The following is a 17742-nucleotide window of genomic DNA, read 5'->3' on the forward strand; positions in this document are numbered from 1 at the left end:
TTTTTAAACTATTTTAGAATCACATAACCACCATTGTTATTATTATTTAATCATAATATTATAGGCACCATAAATAAAATTATAAGTATAGTTCATGTGTTCTGAAAAAGTAAAATCTTATAATTAAGTAAATACATTTCATTTGAATTGATTAAATATAAAAAAAGTTTTTAATATTTGAATTTTGAATAGACTGTGTTTATGATAAACTTTTAAAATGTGTACATTTCTTTATAAACACGAAAATTATTTATGTTAATTTTAGTTAGTAGCTTAAAAAAAACACCATAGTTTTAATAGGTTATATTACTATAAATACCAAATATTATTAATACTATATACGACATTCATATATATTTATAAAAAAGGGAGGTATTGATTATATTTATATAAAACACTACATTATGCAATAATTCTTAATTACTATGCTGAGGTATTATATAGGTTTGTTTTGTTTTTAAATGCAGGATTTACTAACAATATTAACGTCATTATTTTTGATTCTAAAAATTATAAAATTAATTATTTAATGATTTAATAATTAAATAATATTTTAATTAAAATTGTCAGTAGAAAAAATATTATAATTACTTTTATTTTAACAGAATAATAGGTATGTTTATTTTTAAAAGCATTTTAACAATACTATTATTATTCTTTTTTAATTTTTTTCAAAATGTGTTTTTCGTGTAAAGTATAATAAATCTATATAACCTTAAACTTAAGTACCGTATGATGAATTGTTTACAATATGAATAATAATATAGTATTGATTTTTAGCGTACTTATACCCTAAACAGTTAAATTAATGTAATTAATATAACTTTTGTTGTTGATTAGTGATTTTATTACTTATTATTTACAGTAGAAATATTTTTTATACTTATTATTCTATTAATGGAATTTTTAATGATTAATATTTCAAAATATACCTACACAGTTTTTAATTCAATATACATTTTATTTTACTAACAGATAATCATAGCATGCAGGTAAGAAGTAAAACTTACTGTTATTGTTTTTTTTTTTTTTTTTTTGATAAGTTTGATAATTTATTCATTTTTTATCTAGATGCTAGGTATATAATGTTATAATCGATTATTCGTACTAAACTTATTACGAGGTACACAAATAACAAAATTAGAGTAATTGAAGGGTTCAATGCAACAACCAAATGAATTTTTTTATAAACAGTAAAATCTGTTAAAAAAATTATTAAAATTATTTTATGTATACAGTTTCTTAAATTTTATAATATAATTTTTTATCGTATGGAATATAAAAATAACCTTTTAATTGTTTCCTTAATACCTAAAAATAATTAAAAAGCTCATGACTCAATGAATTTATTTGGTTTTCGTTTAACTATCTCGTGTTATTTAACAACTTAAAAAATTTTAAAAATTTTATAAGAACTAAATACAAAAAACTGAGCTTATGATATTTATATTATTATTTTATTATACTTTAGGATCAAAAATCAAAAGCATACATTCAGATACAACTACTCTGGAGTTATCTTATAGTCCTACTATATTTTAAAAACAAATAACTTCATTCATGTTTATAATTATTACTATTAATATTAATTAGGCCACTATAGTAGTACGTTTGTTGAACCCACTTTGCATAAAAATTTTTTATTTTATCCGAATAAAACCGTTTTACCAAAATATATGGTGTAATCTGGTTGTTGCACTGGATCCTTCAATAATTCATTTCATCAATTACCATCACTCTTACTAAACTACTATAATCACTCGTTAAAGTGGTCGATAATATAATATCTTAAAACCTGTCGATCTATATAAGTTTGTATTCTAAAAATATAAAATAACCTAAGAATATAAAATAAGGGTGGGTTTTCAACGTTTTCTACAACGTTCGGATGTCTTATAAATAGTTAAACTATAACTAAAAAATATTATTACATAATACCTAGGTAAGAAAAAAAACATTTCCTATAGTCGTCTTGCGGAACTACCGATGTGTTGTAGAATATATTTTAATTTATAATAATATGTTCTCGGGCGAAACACTAACGCGACGACTACACGTTGTTATATTATTTTAGTCGCGGACCGTCGCTGGCGGACGGGACGCCGGAACTGAACCCAGCGCAACTCGAGCGCCGTTGTGTCCGTTAGGCGGCCCCTTTCGGGAAAATCGATAAGGGCGGCGCGGATGAGTTGCACGTAATAAAATACATTCAATAATGTAATCGGACGCATTCCGATCTTGATAATGTAATTATGTCTAGTTTATTAGTACCAATGTATCAGTGGATTCATAATAAAGATGTCTATGATAATATACAATATAATATAATAGGACTTATATTATAATAGTGACTACACTCATTAATCGAAAAACAGTTTTAATTTGTTTGAAAATATTTTTCTTATACGTCGTTACAAAACAACATTTCTGGGGAAAAAAAATAATATTTTTTACTATTTTTATTATTATTATAATTTTTAGTTTTTTAAATCTACAAAAATAAAATGTTGGACCTACTTCATTGTAGTTATAAGCATTTAAAATTTTAATTAATGGTTTAGTTCCGTAGTAGTTAACGTATTATTATTATTATTATTGAACGGGACCGTATGAAAAACTGCATACATTTTACGTCCGGACGACCGTATTGTTGTCGTGTATACTATATTATTTAATTATAATTTATTGCATTTAAGCTTATAATATGTGCGCGCTCGAATTAAATTGTTAAGACGCGCTTCCGGTCCTCCCGTCGTTTAGAAGGGTTTCATAGTCTCATACGATTTATAAACATTAAAAAACATTATATTATACTTTTTCGATTAACGTATTAAAAATCTTATTTAATTATGAAGAAACTTTATATTAATTATATTAAGCATTTACCATAGAAAACCATTTTTAACATTTAACATATAATATTACTAATTTTATTTTATTCTTTATACCTATCTCACGTTAGATTCGGGTTAGTGCACGATTGTGGTAATGGATGGTGGCATTATGTCGAGTGCCAAGCTCTTAGGATTGTCAACGAGATATTGTCTCATTAGGATTTATTATTCTATCAACTACCTCTAGATATTTTTCAAAAAGAAACACTGTAAAGCAATTTTTTGATCACTTTCAATCGTCACAAACGAAAGTTGATGACAAAAGTAAAAAAAAATCGATTTAATTGAAAGATTTGAGAGACTTGTAGTCTGACAGAATCTGTTGAAAATAGGTCGCTATACCTAAGGTATCGCTATACTGCTCTTATTTGAGTTATTACAGAATAACTAGGGCTCAGATTTTAAAGCATATGTTTTTTTTTATGCAGAGATAAAGATCTAATTTTTATACATAAATTCGTATCACGTCATTCTGATTTCAAATAAATCAATATTTTTTAAATTATTCCAGCTGTGGATTTTTTTTATGTTTATTATGCTATTGTAATAAAAACAAATTAATTAATAAGAAACATAAAAATCCAGAATGCGGACTAAATGTTTGTATTGGATTATTATTGTTTTCGTTATCGACTTGTATATTAAATGTATTACCGATTTACATAATTTAGCCTGCAGTACTTATACGGCCAGTGTGCTTATAATATCAATATCAATCTTTCAAAATGTAAGTTTTAGTGTTTTAGTTTGAAAGCTCTGGTATGAAGTATATTATGCACCGATCACTTCAATGGATGTAGAGAGTTCGTTTTCTACGTATAAAAATATTCTGTCGAACAATAGAGTCAGTTTCACTATTGAAAATTTAGGGAAATACATAGTAAATAATTCTTTTTTTTAATTTAAATTAACTTTTTAATTTTTTTTTTCATTTGTATAACTAGTTCATATACATTTTTGGTCATCCTTTTTTTAAAAATAAATATGCTTCTTTTTATGCATTTTTAAAACAATCATCTGCTTTTTTTTTGTTGCTTATTATACTATAAAATCCGAGCCCTAATAATAACTATACATAACTATACTGGCTTATTTTTAAAAATTTAAATTCTTATGTATTATTTCTAAAAATAAAATAACAGAAGTATAATAACTCATGTCTTGTGTAACTCAAAAAACAATTTACGACGTCTTGTTTGTAGCCGATGTGTCAAACTTTTATGCATGCGTCTTTTGCTCATGTAATATAATCCTGGTTCTGTATAAATATTGACTTTTTTACATTTTATATTGCTTTGGGAAAAAAAAATGTTCAGATAATGCTTAACACAATTCATATTTGATGTGTATATAATTAACTTAAAATAAATCATTTAATTTTATCGAGAAGGTTGATTCATGTGTATCAAAGCTTGCAGTACTTCGCCTACTTATGCCTTCCGCGGAGAAAACGTTTGTATACAATATTATAATATAGATAGTAGATACATACCTAGTAAATACACATTTTATTGCCTTATGAAGCCTTATGAATAGGTTACCATAATAATAAATCATTTTACTGTAACTGCTGGTACAATGGTATCTATCTATATGCTTGAAGGTCTTACGCAGTAAGGGTATTACCGAAACTAAGATAAAACGTAATTAGTTCATTTAAAAAATCATAGTTCTCATCCATTTTAATTCAATTATAATTATTATAATTTATAATAAATAACTCATGTTTATGTAAGCACTAGAGTTTTCTAAGATTTCATTAAATATCCTCAATGAATTTTCTAACTCTATGTGTAAATTCTATTTATGAATACGAATTTACTAACTTATAGATTTTACTTAAAATGTACTTAGTTATTTTATGAATATTAAAATGATGATTTAAACTAAGTTTCCACTAAGTATCGACTTAGTACGATCTATAGACATAACTAGTGGTTTCGTTACTAGAAAATAACCTTTGATAAGTAATTCTTATAATATACGTAATGTGGTAGGTACTGTTTCGACTTGTTTCGAGTGAAAAAAAGGTGGGAAATTGTAAATCATACCGATGTACAGTTGTATAAGTATCAAATGTACCTCGTCATCACTGAGTAACTGTATATTATGATAGTGTGTAATGTATGAGTTAAATTTGAATTCAATGATAAATTATCGGATACGAAAAATGATTTAAAGCGAAGACGATCTGTCAGTCTATACGTTATTAAGTATATTTTATGGTATATTTAAATACTACTATTAAAGGAATTAATTTTATGATTAGTAATACACGATAGGTTGACATTTTTCCAAAAATATTGCATTGAGAAATGTCGTATGTTTAAAATATAATAATGTACATCAAAAGTCTTAAGTGTGCCAGTGAATAATAATATTTGAGTATAGCAAAGTACTTGAAATCGTTATGCTTTTATGTATACCTATACCTATAACATTTTATCCTAATTTGAATTCAAAATGACTATAAAAAAAAAATGTTTGCATACTAGATATTTTTACTTTTATGTAATTTTTTACTATACTTATTTAATAATAATTCTATTTACGTTGCTTGTCCAATAATGATTGTTAGCTAAGTATAGGTATTAATTAGTTAAAAAAATTTTTTTATATACCGTGAAATTAACGTTTTCTGATCGAAGAATGTAAAGTAATTTCATTGTTACAATTTGATTTAAATGACGAATAAAGTAATTTAATAACTTTTATTTGATTATTTCCAAGTAGGTAATAAGTAACAGGTAATTCGATTTTTTTAAATTACTTACCCAACATTGGTTTTAACTTTCAAGTGTACACTGCGGGTTGCATACCGCAGCGCCCGAAGATCTATAGAATACTTGCGCACAACCCGTAACGGTACAATTATAAGCTTTTACATTTTTTCAACGCTGTCGTTGAACACCGAGCTACACTAATACAACTTTAAGCTTCGGCCATTGTACGCACTACGAAGAGGTTCACGTTCGATTGTAGTCGCGTACGTTCCTTTACAACGTCAATAATATTATATATTTTATATTACACACCCGTAATATTATATTGTTTGCCTGACACACGCGCGCTCTGCAAGTATATCATTATCGTCATGTGTTTAATACGCGTGTGTGTGTGTGTGTGTGTGTGTGTGTGTATACGCAATACATGCACGCAGACACGGTCAAATCAATTTAACTATAGATCGTCGCTGCGGAGTACCATAATATATATACGATGTGTACACCACGTATATATGTATATATCTTTAAATATAAATTATAATATGTAAACAGTATATCGACGGCTATCGCGCGTACGCGTCTGCCCCCGAACTGTGTACAACTGTTGTCAAACAGATCGCCGCATGTTTCGAAAACTGAAAAGACACGCGTGATCGGTTTTTATTTATTTTTACTTTTTACACCGGCACCGTCCACGGGTTCCCGCATTAAATTGGACAACAATTAAGGTAAACACGAAACAAATACGACCATTGTAAATGGTCCACGCGTCCGTCCGGCATAAATAACACTGCAGCGTGGACGAAAACGGATGAAGGTATATCACGTCGTTAACCTAACCTCGCGTCGCGACAAAAAACGAGAGTCGCAAGTGTTTACTGCAGTGATATGATCGGTGTATCATTGTACAAACACACACACACACACACGCGCGGCGAAGGCAGGACATGACGCAATAAATTATGACCGCGAATAGGCCACTTCCGGCGTACACGCGGTGACAACACGGACGCGTTTACGCACAACTCCGGAATACACTTAACGATTGCTGCAAATTGCGCGGATGCACCGTCGCGGTAAACAACCACAACGAGAGTGGTGGGTCACAATATTGGATGAACGCACGCAATTGATACAAAATACGTATATTATGTACTCTGCAGGCGAACGCGTGGAGAAATAGTACTTACCGACCCATTGTATCCCGGGAAATCTGTGGAGGTTAGATTACCTCTGCGTCAACCGCACGGTCGTGAGAACCGGTCGCTGACGGCGGGAATAGAAAAATAAAAAACGGAGTCATTCGCATCCCCGAATGCGAATTGTTGGAAAGTATAAGTATAAATATTATACGTCCTATAGGCTGAGGCTATACACGGCGTTTTCCGTCGAATTGAAAATGCGTTGGTTTATATCGGATTATAGTTATAATATACGACGAACGTAATACGCCACGTTTTTATTACTTCGGCGTTCTCCTGTCAAAACGCAAGCCGACCGACGTTTTTCGCCGCGGATTTGAACGTATAAAAGCTATACTCAGATATAAACCAACGCATTTTAAATTCGACGGAAAACGCCGCGGAAAACGACGCGGAATACGCAGCGTTCGGTAAACGCGGCGAAAAACGCCGTGTATAGCCCTAGCCCTAGGACAATGTTATATTTATTTTCTGACGGTAACCGTTTGTAATTATTATTGGTTATATAACGCCACCCCATGCAGATATTCCACTAGGTATAATATAACGTTACTAGCAGCCAGTGTTATATTTTCCAATCGAACACAACAAACATTGTTAATCATTCCAATTTTTTATTTCAATTATATTGTCAGTCATAAGTCTAAAATATGGGAAGAAATATATGGTTTTTGTAAAAATATCCCTAAACGTGTGTTTCGTATGAATAAAACATATTTTGTTCACAATATTCACACAAAAAATGTAAAATGGGACCCAGTTTACATCGACCCAAAAAAATGTAGCTGTTCTATACAGTACACGTGTGCGAAATACAATATACCAGCGAAACGTACAGGCTTGTATCCGTGAATAGGACCTTGATACGAGTCGGTAGACGTAATTACAGGTACTATAACGTACCGATTCCTATGTGCCGAATTTTTCTTCTAAAAATTCTTGAATAATATCAAAAAGGTAATTTGTTTTTTTTTTTTTTTGATAATGACGCATAATAACCTGCTTTAATATTATATTCTATAATGTCTGCTACACCTCAGTGCCTCTACAATCTACGTATATTATGATGATCTACTATAATTTGAGACCGGTGATAATATTTTCGGTTTTTCATTTTGAGAAATTCGGTTATTGTCGGTGTAATAATGATAATTGGGTGATGTTGATTTCTCTACGGCTGCAGACGGTGGTCGATAGAATTTTAATTGCAGAGTAATATGATATGATTCGTTTAGGTTTCGTTGGCTGTTTGAATTTCGAAATAAATTTAGAACTACGTAGGTAATATTAAAATTATTTACTATAATCATATACTCTGGAAACTTGGTTAGATGTATTTTATTCACGTGGCTTATGTAGTTCTTATCATATATGTGTATAAATATTATATTATTAGCTTCAATTCAAACTGAAATATTAGTTTGATATTGTTAGTTAGTTTTACCATTTTGAGAATACTTTTTCTTTTCTTTTTTCAGAAACACCGAACACTGGTTGTATACAATTTTCGATTCGTTTTTATACTTTATATTACATTTGTGGTACAATATGTTCATATATTGTTCAAACAAATTATAGTCGATTTTGTCTGCGCAGCAGGCTTTAGAGCTGTTTTGTCTGAATGCTACTAAATAAATGTATTTTTTACGTGTGCTATTGATATTATGTTTATATTGGATTTGCTTTGTTTTAGTGTTCGCCTACCATCGCACAGCAGCTCAAGCTACTAATATTTATCGCTTAGTGCAACGGACAAAATGTTAGTTCTTAGCGAATTTTTATAAATTGACTAGATACACGTAAAACGCCTATAATTATAGGTAAATCTTTGGTTGTCATGAAATAGATGTGCGCAATTATAAGAAAAAACTAGCTATAGAGTAGTATATTTTTAGGATATTTCTATGCACTACGTATTGATTTGTTTGAATAATATAAGAATTAATATTAACCAAAAATTGAATAAATTACTAGTGTGACAATTTCAAAATTAATGACGTTAATCACACCTAAGCCCTACCACCAGATTGCCCCTAAGTAATAAATAGACTGTGCCGCAAACTCAAATTCAAGGATGTTGTTTGATATCATAGTGATAGCTAGTGATATAGGTATTAACCTATATCATAGCGGTTAGATATAGGTATTAATCTATATATCCTACATTACAAATTGATTTTATTTGTGATGGTTTGTATAGTATTCGTAATATTGTGTTAGAAACGTTTTAAAATATGTATAAAAATAGATACAAAATTTAGTTATTTTTTACCTTCTAAAATAACGATTCTCAAACTATTTTTTTTTCGGTGCCCTTCAGCCTATATCAATATCATACTTATATAAAATTCAGTTATGGTGCTCTGCTATGAATATTATAAAAGACAGAACATAAAAAAAATTCTATAAATCTTAAATTATTTATTATGTGCCTTGTAGACCACAGTGCACAGCTTGGGAACCAATGTTCTAAAAAAAACACATTTTTATAGTATAAAATATAAATTATTACAATTTTAAACTCATACACACGTATTTGCTTATAATATCTTATTCGTGATATAATATTATAGTTTTCTTACTTCTGATGATCGTATATCATGAGCTACCTCAGCTGGTACACGACGAGTTTTATTTATCGTTGAACAACACGTGTCCTCGCCCTATAGTCGAGTTGTTTTAGCAACACCAACATCGGATTGCCACCTGAAAGCTATATTTAATTTGCCTATACAAAACGCCTACGAAAGCGGGTTCGATCAAATACGAATACGCCATTTATACTCTTACATTATCGCAGTTAGTAATAATTTTATAAATAATTATTCTATTATAAACGGTGAGCCATTCATATATTCATCAAGTCTTCTGCTCACTTGTGGATGGATTTAGGTACTGATGTACAATAATGCATAATATAATAATTATATTATACATAAAAATGTATATAAAATGTCAAAATAATAAATGTCTGAGTAATAGAAAATTTACCAAAGGAATAATATATACCAGAAACAGAATTAATGTCCAACATAAAGTCCTCATCGTCATTTGAAGACATGGACTAGTAGATATTTATTTACCTTGTAGAGAATACACGAAAAAAGATTAAAATAAATATTTATATAGGTGTGCATATTTTATTTTAACTATAATGATACAAAGGTTTAGCACTCGAAAAGAAAAAGTTCAAGATCAATAGTTAAATTGCTTATTAGAAGTATGGACGTCTTGGAAAGATAATTTTCAAAAGTTGAATAAGGAATAAGGATCGATATTATCTAGTTGTCACTTATGATGTAGAAATTACTTTAACTTTAAACTTTAAGTTTACTTACGATGGCTATAGTTAGTATAGTTGATCACATACCTATAAGCATGTCATATTTCAATCAGATGGGTTTAGGAAAAAGCTTTGTATTGAAGCTTTGCGGTTTATTTCTGTAGTGATTTTCTAAATTATGAATTATTTTAATTTTTAAGCATAGGGATGGTTTTTTTTTTTTAATATTAAGAACTAATTGTTTTTAACAATTAAGTTCGAATAAAAACGGTAAATTTGTCAAATTACTCGAGTTTATTATGCAATTTATTTCAGTTATTTAGTCGTAAGAAATTCCGAAAATAATGGTATAGAAACTTGATATTTTAAAACTTATCAACAAGCATTGTTGAACATCTTAAAAATACAAACATTAAACGCGCATAATAATTATAAAAAAATTTTCTAGCTAATATTTATGAAACTTAAACTGTATTTCAAATGTTTTGTTCGATTCTAAAACTTTATTTTAAAAAAAGTTTGGTATTCTTTGATATCGTATCGCCACCACCAATTGTACTATAGTAATTATGGTATTTTTTTATAAACTTAGCGTTAAAAAACTTAAAAATAATGGTAAACAGTAAATATAATAAATTATTTGCAATTAATAATAGCATAGTTAACAACTAATATTTCATAGTAACATGTAAAAAATAATACGGTTTTCTAAAAATCCTTAAATATAACATATTTTATTTGTTCTAAAAATTAAAAGCCAGCATTAAATATTGCGGCAAATAGTTCATTAAAATTAATTTTTAATAATGTTTTAAAATAAATTATAACTTTTTGTAAAGTAAATACGAATTTTCAATAAGAGTTACAAACAATGTATAATGACAAGACTTAAACATAAACTAACACAATTAACATAATAAAATACAATTACCAATAATATATATGAGGTACTTATCATTTTTTCTTAACTTTCAAATGGGTGCTCTATTATCTATTAAAAAATAGACGCGTGCGTTGTAAACTTTACAACAGTCCCATTATGGTATGATTATTGTACATGTATTAAATAGTATTAAATAGTATTACATTTATTGTTTCATATATTATATCAGAATTAATAATAGAAATATATACTAATATATATAATAAATATATAGTATAAAATAGTTTAAATAATAAAATAAAAAACTTCTGTATAAATTATATAAATACAAATATATCGATTATTAATATTGAAATAATCACGGACTAAGATATATTTTAGTCCGTGGAAATAATATTAGATTTTAGATTAACCTAGAAATAAGATCACCTGGTGGCAGAGCAATAACAGAAAAGTACCAAAAATTCTAATTGACCTGTCGAGACTTAATCACGCGTATAGTTCAAAATTACAATTTGTCATTTGTTTTAATATAAACTACACCATGATTTAAGGTAAACGGTAGGTAGCTAAAAAAACATTTTATTTATTCTATTCAGTTCAGGTAGTTTCCTGACTTTCACGTGTAGTTTGAAAAATATTAGTATGTATTATATGTATGAACATGCGTTAATCACGTTATTCTTAACACTGATATAGTAAATTATTGTTATTCCATTTTTATTATTTATCTATTCTTATATTTAACACATTATTTACACATTATATACGGATTATAATGAGAAAACACAAAATTAATAATTTAAATATATCTCATATTTATTACTTTTCTCTTAAGTCACTATAATAAATGTAAAACAATATATACATTGTTTGTGTATATACATGAACTTAGATATAAATTATAAATGTATTGTTCGATTGATTATAAGTATTTAAATAATACACATAGATAAACATTATGAGCTATTTTAACACTTTTACAATAGTAAGAACGAGTAACTGAACAGTATAATTATCACAATTATTTACACTTGTAAATCTCAAATCTTAAATAAATTCTATAGAATATGTAAGTTAGTATAACTATAAAATAGCTCAAATAAAGATAAGAATAAAAAATAATTTAAACATTTTTTTTTACACTTTAAATACTGTATATAAACACGAGTACTCATTGTTATGTTAAAATTATTGTTAAGACATTTGAATTTTATTTTATTAATTTTCAGTTGGCCACAACCAGTATAACAACAATGTATTGGGCTTGTGTTTTAATAACTTGTATACAGTTAACATACTGTAAGGTTCTTGTTCCACCAACTACAGTTTTAGATTGGTGGCAAAATTCAATAGTTTACGAAATATTTCCATTGTCATTCAAAGATTCAAATGGTGACGGATCAGGTGATTTTAAAGGTATACTCGAATCATTATTTTTTATAATTATTTATTTGACATTTATTGAAAGCTACTATTGTTTTTTTGCTATCAGGTATAACCGAAAAATTAGATTACATCGTAGATCTAGGAGTGACAGCAATTTGGTTAACGCCATTTTTCGAATCACCTTTAGAATCTGGTGGCTACGACATAACCAATTATCTAGATGTACAACATGTTTTTGGTACATTAGATGACTTCAAAGATCTTTTAAATACCGCACATTCGAAAAGTATGTTTTATGTATACATCTATGTTATATATACTTTATATTGTATAGTATATTATTAAATTAAAATCTAACCTTTAAAAGCATTTAAAAATAATACCTATATGTTATAGATTTAAAAGTTATCATGGACTTAGTTCCTAATCATACAAGTGATAAACATATTTGGTTTGAAAAGTCTGCTAAAAATGAAACTGATTACGCAGACTATTATATTTGGAAAGATGCGAAAAATCAAGAGGATGTGATAAAAAATAATGCTACTCCCATTGTGCCGAATAATTGGGTAATGCTTAAAATTTAATTTATAAAAACTGTTTTAGTAACTTATCAAATCATATTATTTATACTTATATAATTTAAAGTATACATTATTATATTATGACAGTATGTATAATATGAGTCTTTATAATAATATTTAGTGCAAATTATATTCTTACGTACCTACGTCCTACATATTATGTTCATAATAAAAGAAAATTCTAAAAATCACTATGTGACTAATATTTTTGAATTTCGAAAAAATTACTTTAACTGGTTATTATTTTTGTTTTTCAATAAATTTCGTCAGCGTTTGAAAATCAAGTGATTAATAAAAAAAAAACGGGAGTATTCATTGTAATATGTAATACATGTGTCTTTATGTTATTAATTTATGTTAAATTACAATTTTAGCAAATGATTTGTGGTGGCAATGCTTGGACTTGGCATAATACTCGCAAACAGTTTTATTTCTCTCAGTTCATTAAAAATTTACCAGATTTAAATTTTCGAAACAAAAATGTTCATAAAGAAATGAGGAATGTTTTGAATTATTGGATCAAATTGGGAATTGATGGTATTCGAGTAGATGCTTTAAGACATGTATATGAAAGCGAAATTTTGGATGACGAACCAATATTAGATGAAAATATGGCTCTTAATTACTTGAATTTAGATCATATTTATACCATAGACCAAGACGAAGTATATGACTTGATCAAAGAATGGCGTCTATTACTTGATGACTTTAAGGAAAATGACCATTATACAAGGTTTAAAAATTATTAATTTATTAGATAAAGTTTTAGAGTTTTTATATCAATTAAACTATTTTTTCAATTAAATTCATTTTCACACCTTTAGATACAGCGTAACCCGTGAACAATATTTTTCTCAATAGGGTTTTGAGAAAACATGTTAATTGTTCATATAAAATTGTATCAACTAGAAAAATGTTGTGTTATCTGTAGTTTGGCTCTCGGGCCATAATGAAGTAACTTTGGTGAAATAAAATATACTGATAACAGATGGGTATTACTGGCTAATGGCTACAGATAACACAGCATTTGTTAAGAAGATGCGGTCATGTTAGAATATATTTAAGAAATCTACCGAGAATTGCTGCGATCGAATACATCGCTGGTGTTATGAAATTACCTACAAAGCTATTTCTAGTTAAGTTTATATGTGGGATAGGTTTGTGAACTTATATTTTAATTACCAAATAAATAATAATGGAAGTTACAATATTAGAAAATATATTTTTTATGTATACTAAAATAAGTTGTATTGAAGAATCAGCTACCCTGTATTTAATATATAAAAGTAAATTATATTAATAATATTAATTTTGTTCATATAATATTCTATTGGCTTCTTTTAAAACACAGTTCACCACTGTAGAGGCAGCAAAGTTGATATACATGGAGGGTATTATAAGTACTGGATATTTTGACAAAAATATAAATTCTATTTAAATTAATGAAATTTAAATGGCACAAGCAAACTTAATATTAAGCAAATACAAGAAAAATATTTTCAATGGTATTTAAAATTTCTGAACTACTTATTTTTTTTTTTTATGAATTAGCTATAGTATATATATATAATTAGCTATCTTAGGATAAACAAACCTTGTCTCTATATTATATTACTAACGCATAACAATGTAAATTGTACCACCCGAACTCTGTTGTGTTAAACTTAAAAATGACCTGTTTCATTTTTGTGCTTTAATTTTAAAGCTATTAGCCTATTATTATGATCACTTTAAAATTGTTAATTGTTTGTATGTCTTATATGCACATTATTCGCTTTAAAATAAAAGTATAAATTAACCTACAAAATTTATTAGATAATATTTTTACTTTTAAAATCGATAGTAAATTAATTCAGTTTAATATTAATCTAACAAAATTAAATAGAATATTCACTATTCAGACCCTAAAAATTTCTATAAAATTACGCATTCGTAAGACAGAGTTGACGTATGTGGATATAGCATCTTCTTAAAAATATTATTATAATTCTATTATAAAATATTGTTTTATTATATGTTACTATAATTTTAATTTTAATGAAGTTTTTTTTTCAGGATAATAATGACTGAATCATATAGTAATACTAGTGTTTTATTTAAATATTACATTAGTGGAGCTGAAGTACCAACAAACTTTAATTTATTAGAAAATTATCGTTATACTCCGAAAGATTTTGAGAGAGAAATTGAAAATTGGATAACTAAAATGCCAGTTGGAGCAACATTTAATTCGGTGGTATAAATAGATAAGCTAATTTTAATACATTTATTTTTATTGAATACAATATAATACAACACATATTACTTTTAAATTATAATTACTAGGTATATTAGAATTTAGTGTAGGTATACATAATAAAAAGATAAATGTATTTAGAAATTTTTTGAGAGGGCCATAGGTAATTTGCCGGTATATTTTTAAATTATCATTATGTATGCAGGTTATTTGTGTATGACTGATTTTAATTTTTTAAGAAAAAAAAAATAATAGTTTGTTAAAAATTGAACGGTTTGATAAGATAATTACCACTATTTAACTATTATATAGTACAACACAGTTAACACTCAACACATGGATTAGTCTGTAATTAGCAGTATAAGTTATTTTTTTACTTTTCAAAACATTTGTAAAAAATAATAGGTTTATTCAAAGTGATTTATTTTGAGTCAAAAACTCAAATTCTTAATAAATAGCTATCTATCAATGTTTTTGAGAATATTTATTTTACATAATTTAGAGTTTTTTAAAAAAAACAATATTCTTGAAAAAAATTTGTTTTACGCTATTTTATCGTTATCAATTATATTTCCTTAGTATTTTATGATAGCATACATTTTTAATTGAATATTTCAAAGTATAAAAGTCGATGTATGAAAAGTTAATTAGTTTTAGTTGTTTTATTAGTAATTAATAACTTTGAATTTAGACAAACAGAGTAGGCGGTCAACATTTTGTGGATTACTGGGTTACGTGGCTCTACTAATCCCATAATCCCATTTAATCTTTAAATATTTGTCAAATCATTTTTAATGAACTACTCATTGGAAATTCGATAGCGATTTTGAATATAGTGATGAATTTATAACTATTAAACTATGTTTTAATTTTTCAATGATTATGTGTATTTCCCATCAACAATGTGAATATTGATACTTGTTATAAAAAAAATAATCTTGATCAAGTTAAGTTAATAAAAAGTAGATAAATCCCAAAACTTTTCAAAATAATTTACGCAATAATAAATTATGTTAGTAATCGACAGTTCATTTCATTATTTTTATCTTATTCAAAGATTGACAACCGTATATATGAATGGTTGTTTTCACCAAATATTAATGCCTTATATTTGCAATTTCTCCACATCTAAGATTTTCAAAATATGCTTGCACTTTTTAAGCTATTTTTAGACACACATACCATTTTTAACTTCTTAGAATTTAAATTGATTATTCTTAATAAAATGTCTTTAATGATGATGAAAAATATTTCTAAAAGTTTTCAAAAAATAAGGTTTACCTAAAACAATTATGTCGTACAAATAGGTATAAATGCTTAATGATTTGATCATAAAATTTTATAATTTAGCTTCAAAACCATGACAAACAAAGATTCACTACATCGTACGGTACAGAATTAACTGATGGCATGAACGCTTTATCCTTATTTCTACCTGGCGTATCTATAGTTTATTATGGAGGAGAAATTGGTATGGAAGACATATCGGATGAAGTCAATTATGCAAGAAGTCCTATGCAGTGGGATGATACGAATTATGCAGGTAGGTATATATTAAGTGTAGTTACTGGACAGTGTGTATACTATGTATACTTACACTATCGACTTAAATATTAATTATAATTGAGTGTTTCAAACACACTAATTATTATTTCAACTTTCAAATAACCTATATATATATATATATATATATATATATATATACAATATATAGTGGTGTTATTGTATTTTTACTTACAAGAACGTCACCCACAAGTTTGGTTTTTGCACCTTTTCTTTCCTTTTACTTTCGGATTTTAAAATCATATTGTTAATATTATAAATCTTGCTATCTATTTTTATCCACTGTTCCTTCTTTCCGGATAATTTCCTGTCCTATCGTTCTGATATGTTTTTCACACAATCTTCCCATCTTAACCTTGATCTCCTCAATGATATTTTTTCTTTCTTGTCTTATTCTATTACCTACCTTACTTACTGTAGACTCATATTTACGCCAAGTTTACCTAAATTAATCTTAATTCAATTAATTTCTTTAACTATCTATATCAGTTGTCTTATCCTCTGAATAGTACTTTAAGTTCATGATCATGCAATTTTATATCTATTCACTGTTTTGATCATCAAAAGTTGGGTTGTGTATACTGTCTATATTGTCTATAACATAACGACATATTTGGACTGCACGTTCCCCATACCATGGGTTATAGGGCTATTGTTTTAAAAGAGTCAATCAATGCTTAATAATTGTGAGTATTAATATAAAACCTTAAGTATATATTATCATTTTAGAAATGGTGGAATCTCTTTCTCTGTTCTTACTCACTTTTCTTATAGGTATATAATCTGTAAAAATGTATAGTATGGATATTAGAGTTTAGCGGAACCCATTTTAAGCTGTTATCATTAATAATAGAGAATCGACTTTATTAATATTTAAAGATAAAGTATTACCATAGTTTGTATGTCAAATTTCATATGTTTAGGATATTCTATTTTTTAAGTGAGTTACTAGCATTTTTGAATTACCTATAATATTTTACGT

The 17742-nt window shown here is 27.1% G+C and overlaps 2 protein-coding genes across 7 annotated transcripts in view; one reads left to right on the forward strand and one right to left on the reverse strand.

Moving 5' to 3' along the window:
* Nucleotides 1-5887, reverse strand: part of LOC114132275 (protein cappuccino-like) — a 51025-nt gene extending 45138 nt beyond the window's left edge. Inside the window, exon 1 of one of the 2 annotated variants that reach the window (XM_027997686.2) lies at nucleotides 5669-5887. The gene's annotated coding sequence lies outside the window, so the exon portion shown is untranslated. Of the gene's footprint in view, nucleotides 1-1938; nucleotides 2097-5668 lie in introns of those variants that run through there. The other variant, XM_050197669.1, reaches the window with a different exon arrangement.
* Nucleotides 1-17742, forward strand: part of LOC114132278 (maltase 2-like) — a 34448-nt gene that overhangs the window by 12304 nt on the left and 4402 nt on the right. For 3 of the 5 annotated variants that reach the window (XM_050197675.1, XM_050197671.1, XM_050197672.1), the window contains exons 2-7: nucleotides 12221-12407; nucleotides 12484-12663; nucleotides 12774-12946; nucleotides 13336-13694; nucleotides 15017-15197; nucleotides 16548-16740. In XM_050197675.1, coding sequence (XP_050053632.1) covers nucleotides 12245-12407; nucleotides 12484-12663; nucleotides 12774-12946; nucleotides 13336-13694; nucleotides 15017-15197; nucleotides 16548-16740 — 1249 coding nt within the window. In that variant the 5' untranslated portion in view covers nucleotides 12221-12244. Of the gene's footprint in view, nucleotides 1-8627; nucleotides 8643-12045; nucleotides 12061-12220; nucleotides 12408-12483; nucleotides 12664-12773; nucleotides 12947-13335; nucleotides 13695-15016; nucleotides 15198-16547; nucleotides 16741-17742 lie in introns of those variants that run through there. The other 2 variants (XM_050197673.1, XM_050197674.1) reach the window with 2 other exon arrangements.

Source organism: Aphis gossypii, chromosome 1, assembly GCF_020184175.1.
Source record: "Aphis gossypii isolate Hap1 chromosome 1, ASM2018417v2, whole genome shotgun sequence".
Taxonomy (NCBI): domain Eukaryota; kingdom Metazoa; phylum Arthropoda; class Insecta; order Hemiptera; family Aphididae; genus Aphis; species Aphis gossypii.